The sequence below is a fragment of the Bufo gargarizans genome, unplaced genomic scaffold (genome assembly GCF_014858855.1).
Source record: "Bufo gargarizans isolate SCDJY-AF-19 unplaced genomic scaffold, ASM1485885v1 fragScaff_scaffold_401_pilon, whole genome shotgun sequence".
NCBI lineage: Eukaryota > Metazoa > Chordata > Amphibia > Anura > Bufonidae > Bufo > Bufo gargarizans.
The window spans coordinates 9,852-19,674 of NW_025334110.1; the positions used below are offsets into that span (position 1 = coordinate 9,852).

General features: G+C 46.7%; 1 protein-coding gene across 1 annotated transcript; it reads right to left on the reverse strand.

The window, feature by feature from the left end:
- Nucleotides 1-904: 904 nt before the first annotated feature.
- LOC122922504 (post-GPI attachment to proteins factor 6-like) lies at nucleotides 905-9,559 on the reverse strand (the record flags this gene model as incomplete). Its single annotated transcript, XM_044273119.1, has 2 exons — nucleotides 9,449-9,559; nucleotides 905-1,094 (listed from the first exon to the last, which is right to left on the reverse strand). Coding segments are annotated over exons 1-2 (281 nt in total), but the record flags the coding sequence as incomplete, so codon positions are not given.
- Nucleotides 9,560-9,823: the final 264 nt, after the last annotated feature.

The window sequence follows — 9,823 nt, forward strand, 5'->3', positions numbered from 1 at the left end:
TACTGTAGTGTGCCTTCAAATGTAACATGGCACCCAAAAACTATTCCAGCAAAATATGCCCTCCAAAATCCATATAGCGCTCCTTCCCTTCTGAGCCAAGCCCTGTGCCCATACAGCAGGTTACCAGCACATGTGGGGGTTTGTTTGGCTGTTAACCCTTTAAGCCTTACAGGAATTTTGAAATTTCGCCTCCATTTTCCTTTAAATCCTTTGAAACATATACAGGGTTAACCATGTTTGTAAAAATCAGTTTTGAATAACTTGAGGGATGTAGTTTCTAAAATGGGACCAATTCTGGATTTTTTTTACTACTTCCCAAAGTCCCCAAAAGTTACTTAAAATGTGTATTTTGGAAATTTCCTTAAAAAGTAGAAAATTTGCTTCTAAAAAAATCAAAGTCTAAAAAAATAAAAATGACATTCACAAAATGATGCAAACCAAGTAGAAATACGGGAAATGTTCAGGAATAATTACTGATGCATCACTCTCCGTCTCCAGAGAAATTCAATTCTAGAAAATAGTGCATTTTTCTAACTTTTCAGTAATTTGGGATTCTTTTTTATAAATAAAGGTAAAATATATCGACTCAAATTTACCTTTGACAAAGACCATTGTGTAGATCAGTAAGAGCTTTCCAGATGTATTACCGCATAAAGAGACACATGCAAACATAGGCTGTCAGGAGGGTGACACCTGGCTGTGCCCTGAAGGGGTTAAAGCTGTCTGTCGTGAATCTGCCCCAATAGATCACCAACCATCATCAGCCTCCAAACCAACCTGGACAAGAACCATTCGAACCCTGGGCTTTCCATGAGAAAGTTTTGGAGGAAGCCCTGGTCGGTGTGGCAGGGACGTGGCTCGCCTTCTGTGGCCTACATCGTCCACCCTCCGTCCCGGCACTTACACTGTGACGCTGCGGTCCGGACAGTTGTCACCAAATGTGCCGCCTTGCTCTTTGAAGGTAATGAGATTCCACACGGCAACGACGGTGTCCTCTGGGATGTGGAAGTGGAAAAGTTCAACGTTACCCACCGAGCGGAAGGGATTCAACTTTCGTGGAGTTCGAGTAAAGTAATCTGTGACAAAGAGACCATCTGGGAGAAGAGCAGACATTGGGGTCAAACATCAGGCATCATTACCGGACGGCTCACCTTCCAAACTAGTGTCACACCCGACCCACCAAGTGAAAGTGGATGTGCACTCTGATAGACGGAGTCACATATGGGGTGAACGCGTCAATGGAATTGTGATAACGCACTATTATATATATATGCTGAGTGGAAGGAACCCTGTCGGAGCACGGCACGTCCAAAATACAGCCTATATCAGACACATAAAAATATAAAATAAATAAAATTGGAAAATTACTTCCTCTTATCTGGAATAAAAATGCACATAAACTGAGAAGTAAATAATCTGAGCGGATGGCGGTATTCACACGGCCCGTGGCGCAGTTTCTCATAGGAATCTTCCCGTATACCGTGCACTCGAGTCCATAGGTCTCCAGACAGGCGCCGCTCTCAGTCCTCGGACCAGTGGTCACAAGGCATCCGTCTCTGTATTCATATGGATCGTGACAGTGAAAAGTCTTATACGAGGCGTCACTTTTCTCCTAATAACACGTTCTGTAGGTCAGATATTGTACAAGCCGTTTAGTCAGCCTTCAGTATGGATAGATGGTACTCACGCTTCAGCTTTCATTCGTGGCGTCCCACGTGGTATGGCTGGAAGGTAGGCTAACCACTGAGGAAGGAGACAGCAAGGTCCCCGAAACGCGCCTGGCTCGGATGCACGGTATACGGGAAGATTCCTATGAGATACTGCGCCACGGGCCGTGTGAATACCGCCATCCGCTCAGATTATTGCCGATATACTTCTCAGCTTATGTGCATTTTATCCGGCATTTTTATTCCAGATAAGAGGAAGTAATTTTCCAATTTTATTTATTTTATATTTTTATGTATCTGATATAGGATGTATTTTGGAAGTGCCGCGCTCCGACAGGGTTCCTTCCACTCAGCATATATATATATATAATAGTGCGTTATTGTCTATATCACAATTCCATTGACAAGTTCAACCTACAGTATATGTGACTCCATCTATCAGAGTGCACATCCACTTTTGCAAATATCATTACAGGACAACCCGGGGCCACAGCACGCGCTCCACCCGGGGCCACAGCACGCGCTCCACCCGGGGCCACAGCACGCGCTCCACCCGGGGCCACAGCACGCGCTCCACCCGGGGCCACAGCACGCGCTCCACCCGGGGCCACAGCACGCGCTCCACCCGGGGCCACAGCACGCGCTCCACGCGTCTGCAATAAATGATGACATATGTTTACAAAGAGCGTCCCCACATAGTTCCAATAACCATCCACACATGAAGCAATAAGCCTCCATACAATGTACAATAAGGGTCCTTTCCTCCTTAAGCATTTATACATTCATATTTACAAAAAAGCATTGCTATATAATTACAATCAGCGTCCATCTGCTCCACCCGCACCACTGTCCCTAACTATTTGCCCAATCCGTCCTAAGTGACGGCCCACAACTGGACGACGAACCCTACTTGAGGAACTGTTCACATTGCCATTTGGAAATCCAGCAGGCTGTTCCGGCACAGAGCAGCTTGTTGGATCTCCAGGTTTCAGTCAGACATAAACCGCTGCATGCAACGGTAGAAATCGGCCAGATCACCACAAAACCCCACTGCAGTCAATGGGGATCCGGCAGTGAAATAGAGGATTCGGCACCACCGGATTCGGGAACTCCAAAAGGACATGTGGATGGGGCCTAAACCAAAATGGGTAAAGTGAAGACAGAAGGAGGAGAAAAGCAGACAGGCAGAACCAGGACCTGATCAGGATCCAAAATGAGATATAAATACACAGTAAACTGAGACCAGGAAAAAAAACTTCAGAAGCCAGCAGCAAAGGTGAGGTCCCAACAAGCAGAGTCCAATACCAGGAGGTCACATCAGAGACAGAATCAGAAATCAGCAGCAAAGTCAAAGGAACAGGCAAAGGTCAGCTATCCAGAGGAACAAACACACAGCGATCAAAAGACACACAGAACACCAATCCCAGGCACCTGTGGCCAGCAGCTACCTGTGCAAATAGCCTGCCCTTAGGAAGCATGTGACGCCGACACAGAGTCTGACTGGTCCGGCGTCCTGGTTCCCTGTTGAGCAGTCCCACTGTCGCTGGTTGCTGTACAAACAGAGCAACGCCTGCGTTTTCGCCATATTGCAGCTGGACTCACCACCGGAACTCATGACACAACACCATAGATGTTTACAATGAGTGTCCATATTGTAAGCTCTTGTGATCAGGGTTCGCACTCCTCTTGTGTATCATCTATCTCCTCATAGATTGTAAACTCTTGTAATCAGGATCCTCACTCCCCACTCAATCCCCAATCCACAGCCTGTCCTCTCCATACATCTCCTGACACCTCCTCACTCAATCTCCAGTCCACAACCAGTCCTCTCCATACATCTCCTGATACCTTCTCACTCAATCCCCAATCCACAGCCTGTCCTCTCCATACATCTCCTGACACCTCCTCACTCAATCCCCAATCCACAGCCTGTCCTCTCCATACATCTCCTGACACCTCCTCACTCAATCCCCAATCCACAGCCTGTCCTCTCCATACATCTCCTGATACCTCCTCACTCAATCCCCAATCCACAGCCTGTCCTCTCCATACATCTCCTGATACCTTCTCACTCAATCTCCAGTCCATAACCTGTCCTTCTACAAACATCCCTCATCTAATCTCCTGATACTTCCTCACACATAATCTCCAGTCCACAACCTGTCCTCTCCATACATCTCTGACCTATTCTCCTGATACCTCCTCACACATAATCTCCAGTCCACAACCTGTCCTCTCCATACATCTCCTGACACCTCCTCACTCAATCCCCAATCCACAGCCTGTCCTCTCCATACATCTCCTGATACCTCCTCACTCAATCTCCAGTCCATAACCTGTCCTTCTACAAACATCCCTCATCTAATCTCCTGATACTTCCTCACACATAATCTCCAGTCCACAACCTGTCCTCTCCATACATCTCTGACCTATTCTCCTGATACCTCCTCACACATAATCTCCAGTCCACAACCTGTCCTCTCCATACATCTCTGACCTATTCTCCTGATACCTCCTCACACATAATCTCCAGTCCACAACCTGTCCTCTCCATAAATCTCCTGATCGAATCTCCCGATACCTCCTCACACATAATCTCCAGTCCACAGCCTGTCCTCTCCATACATCTCTTGATCAAATCTCCAGATACCTCCTCACACATAATCTCCAGTCCACAGCCTGTCCTCTCCATACATCTCCTGATACCCAGTCCTCACACATAATCTCCAGTCCACAACCTGCCCTCTCCATACATCTCTGACCTATTCTTCTGATACCTCCTCACACATAATCTCCAGTCCACAACCTGTACTCTCCATAAATCTCCTGATCGCTCCTCACACATAATCTCCGGACCACAACCTGCCCTCTCCATACATCTCTGACCAATTCTCCTGATACCGCCTCACACAATCTTCAGTCCACAACTTGTCCTCTCCATACATCTCCTGATACCTCCTCACACAATCTCCAGTCCACAACCTGTCTTCTCCAGACATCTCCTGATACCTCCTCACACACAATCTCTAGTCCACAGCCTGTCCTCTTCATATATCTCTGACTTAATCTCCTGATACCTCCTCACACATAATCTCCAGTCCACAGCCTGTCCTCTCCATACATCTCCTGATAGCTCATCAAACAATATAGGATAAGCAGAACTCCAGGTCCAAATTTGGGGATAATGTACCAAACAAATAAAAATTATGAATAGGTGGTGCCAAAGATGGAGATCCAGGCTAGGGGTCCCATCAAGAAGCAATATATAGAAATCTGCAGCACTCGTCAGTTAGATGAAAAAATCTGGTTACTTTATTTGTACCAGCAGCATATAGACAGCGACGTTTCGACCATCTCTGGATTGCTTGAGAAAGACCAGAGATGGTCGAAACGTCGCTGTCTATATGCTGCTAGTACAAATAAAGTAACCAGATTTTTTCATCTAACTGACAAGTGCTGTGGATTTCTATATATTGCTGATAGCTCCTCATACATAATCTCTAGTCCACAACCTGTCCTCTCCATACATCTCTGACCTAATCTCCTGATACCTCCTCAGACATAATCTCCAGTTATAACCATACATCTCCTGATACCTCTTCACACATAATCTGCAGTCCACAACCTGTCCTCTCCATACATCTCCTGATCGCTCCTCATACATAATCTCTAGTCCACAGCCTGTCCTCTCCATACATCTCCTGATCGCTCCTCATACATAATCTCCAGTCTACAGCCTGTCCTCTCCATACATCTCCTGATCGCTCCTCATACATAATCTCCAGTCTACTGCCTGTCCTCTCCATACATCTCCTGATCGCTCCTCATACATATTCTCCAGTCTACAGCCTGTCCTCTCCATACATCTCCTGATCGCTCCTCATACATAATCTCCAGTCTACAGCCTGTCCTCTCCATACATCTCCTGATCGCTCCTCATACATAATCTCCAGTCTACAGCCTGTCCTCTCCATACATCTCCTGATCACTCCTCATACATAATCTCCAGTCTACAGCCTGTCCTCTCCATACATCTCCTGATCACTCCTCATACATAATCTCCAGTCCACAGCCTGTCCTCTCCATACATCTCCTGATCGCTCCTCACACATAATCTCCAGTCTACAGCCTGTCCTCTCCATACATCTCCTGATCGCTCCTCATACATAATCTCCAGTCTACAGCCTGTCCTCTCCATACACCTCCTGATCGCTTCTCATACATAATCTTCCAGTCTACAGCCTGTCCTCTCCTGATCGCTCCTCATACATAATCTCCAGTCTACAGCCTGTCCTCGCCTGATCGCTCCTCATACATAATCTCCAGTCTACAGCCTGTCCTCGCCTGATCGCTCCTCATACATAATCTCCAGTCTACAGCCTGTCCTCTCCATACATCTCCTGATCGCTCCTCATACATAATCTCCAGTCTACAGCCTGTCCTCTCCATACATCTCCTGATCGCTCCTCACATATAACCTCCAGTCCACAGCCTGTCCTCTCCATACATCTCCTGATCGCTCCTCATACATAATCTCCAGTCTACAGCCTGTCGTCTCCTGATCGCTCCTCATACATAATCTCCAGTCTACAGCCTGTCCTCTCCATACATCTCCTGATCGCTCCTCATACATAATCTCCAGTCTACAGCCTGTCCTCTCCTGATCGCTCCTCACACATAACCTCCAGTCCACAGCCTGTCCTCTCCTGATCGCTCCTCATACATAATCTCAAGTCCACAGCCTGTCCTCTCCATACATCTCCTGATCGTTCCTCATACATAATCTCCAGTCTACAGCATGTCCTCTCCATACATCTCCTGATCGCTCCTCATACATAATCTCCAGTCCACAGCCTGTCCTCTCCATACATCTCCTGATCGCTCCTCATACATAATCTCCAGTCTACAGCCTGTCCTCTCCATACATCTCCTGATCGCTCCTCATACATAATCTCCAGTCTACAGCCTGTCTTCTCCATACATCTCCTGATCGCTCCTCATATATAATCTCCAGTCTACAGCCTGTCCTCTCCATACATCTCCTGATCGCTCCTCATATATAATCTCCAGTCCACAGCCTGTCCTCTCCATACATCTCCTGATCGCTCCTCATACATAATCTCTAGTCCACAGCCTGTCCTCTCCATACATCACCTGATCGCTCCTCATACATAATCTCCAGTCTACAGCCTGTCCTCTCCATACATCTCCTGATCGCTCCTCATACATAATCTCCAGTCTACAGCCTGTCCTCTCCATACATCTCCTGATCGCTCCTTATACATAATCTCCAGTCTACAGCCTGTCCTCTCCATACATCTCCTGATCGCTCCTCATACATAATCTCCAGTCTACAGCCTGTCCTCTCCATACATCTCCTGATCGCTCCTCATACATAATCTCCAGTCTACAGCCTGTCCTCTCCATACATCTCCTGATCGCTCCTCATACATAATCTCCAGTCTACAGCCTGTCCTCTCCATACATCTCCTGATCGCTCCTCATACATAATCTCCAGTCTACAGCCTGTCCTCTCCATACATCTCCTGATCGCTCCTCATACATAATCTCCAGTCTACAGCCTGTCCTCTCCATACATCTCCTGATCGCTCCTCATACATAATCTCCAGTCTACAGCCTGTCCTCTCCATACATCTCCTGATCGCTCCTCATACATAATCTCCAGTCTACAGCCTGTCCTCTCCATACATCTCCTGATCGCTCCTCATACATAATCTCCAGTCTACAGCCTGTCCTCTCCATACATCTCCTGATCGCTCCTCATACATAATCTCCAGTCTACAGCCTGTCCTCTCCATACATCTCCTGATCGCTCCTCATACATAATCTCCAGTCTACAGCCTGTCCTCTCCATACATCTCCTGATCGCTCCTCATACATAATCTCCAGTCTACAGCCTGTCCTCTCCATACATCTCCTGATCGCTCCTCATACATAATCTCCAGTCTACAGCCTGTCCTCTCCATACATCTCCTGATCGCTCCTCATACATAATCTCCAGTCCACAGCCTGTCCTCTCCATACATCTCCTGATCGCTCCTCATACATAATCTCCAGTCTACAGCCTGTCCTCTCCATACATCTCCTGATCGCTCCTCACATATAATCTCCAGTCTACAGCCTGTCCTCTCCATACATCTCCTGATCGCTCCTCATACATAATCTCTAGTCCACAGCCTGTCCTCTCCATACATCTCCTGATCGCTCCTCATACATAATCTCCAGTCTACAGCCTGTCCTCTCCATACATCTCCTGATCGCTCCTCATACATAATCTCCAGTCTACAGCCTGTCCTCTCCATACATCTCCTGATCGCTCCTCATACATAATCTCCAGTCCACAGCCTGTCCTCTCCATACATCTCCTGATCGCTCCTCATACATAATCTCCACTCTACAGCCTGTCCTCTCCATACATCTCCTGATCGCTCCTCATACATAATCTCCAGTCCACAGCCTGTCCTCTCCATACATCTCCTGATCGCTCCTCATACATAATCTCCAGTCTACAGCCTGTCCTCTCCATACATCTCCTGATCACTCCTCATACATAATCTCCAGTCTACAGCCTGTCCTCTCCATACATCTCCTGATCGCTCCTCATACATAATCTCCAGTCCACAGCCTGTCCTCTCCATACATCTCCTGATCGCTCCTCATACATAATCTCCACTCTACAGCCTGTCCTCTCCATACATCTCCTGATCGCTCCTCATACATAATCTCCACTCTACAGCCTGTCCTCTCCATACATCTCCTGATCGCTCCTCATACATAATCTCTAGTCCACAGCATGTCCTCTCCATACATCTCTGACTTAATCTCCTGATAATCCAGTACCTAAAATTCTTCCCCAACATCCAAACTACAAAACTAGAGAGGCACACCCCCATCTGAGCATCTTCTGCATCTATTGTAGATTGTGAACTGTCCTTAAAATGTATAACAAACATTAATGATGGGGGTGGTAGTCCTCCTATGATAATTATGTTTTGTAGATAAACATATAAAAAAAAAGTCCTCATCCTCCTATAATAACGATGACCCCTAATAATAGCAACACAGGATAACTCTCAGCAGATCTTCTATAGTCATGATGATAATGGGGGTAGTCCTCCTGTTATATTATAGATGAAAAGATTGCACATCAGCCCCTATAATAACAACACAGGATAACTCTCAGCAGATCCTCTATAGTGATTATGATGATGATGGGGGTAGTCCTCCTGTTATTTTACAGATGAGATTACACATCATACCCTATAATAATAACACAGGATAACTCCCAGCAGATCCTCTATAGTGATGATGATGATGGGGGTAGTCCTTTTCTTATATTATAGATGAGATTACACATCAACCAATATATAAATAACACAGGATAACTCCCAGCAGATCCTCTATAGTGATTATGATGATGATGGGGGTAGTCCTCCTGTTATTTTACAGATGATATTACACATCATCCCCTATAATAACACAGGATAACTCCCAGCAGATCCTCTATAGTGATTATGATGATGGGGGTAGTCCTCCTGTTATATTATAGATGAGGTGATTGCACATCATCCCCTATAATAACACAGGATAACTCCCAGCAGATCCTCTATAGTGATGATGATGATGGGGGTAGTCCTCCTCTTATAATAATAGTACAGATGAGGAGATTACACATCATCCCCATCCCCTATAATAATAACGAGGGTATAACGCCCAGCAGCTCCCTGTGCAGGGGTGAGGATGATGGAGGTGATAGTAACCTGCTGTGGCCAGGCAGGCGGCGGCGATGAGCGGCAGGAGAAGGACGATGGCGGAGCAGGGATCCCCGCAGCCTCCGCCCGGCGGCCTCATTCTTCTACCTCTGGAGCCGGCAGCCCCGCCCCTTCACTGCAGCCCCGTGACGTCACCGAGGGCGGGGCGCGGAAGACCCGATTGGCTGACGTCATACATACTGACATTGTGTCAACACCAGAACTAATACATTGTATCCGTCCTGACCTCATACATTGTATCCATCCAGACCTCATACATTGTATCCATCCAGACCTCATACATTGTATCCATCCAGACCTCATACATTGTATCCGTCCAGACTTCATACATTGTATCCATCCTGACATCATACATTGTATCCG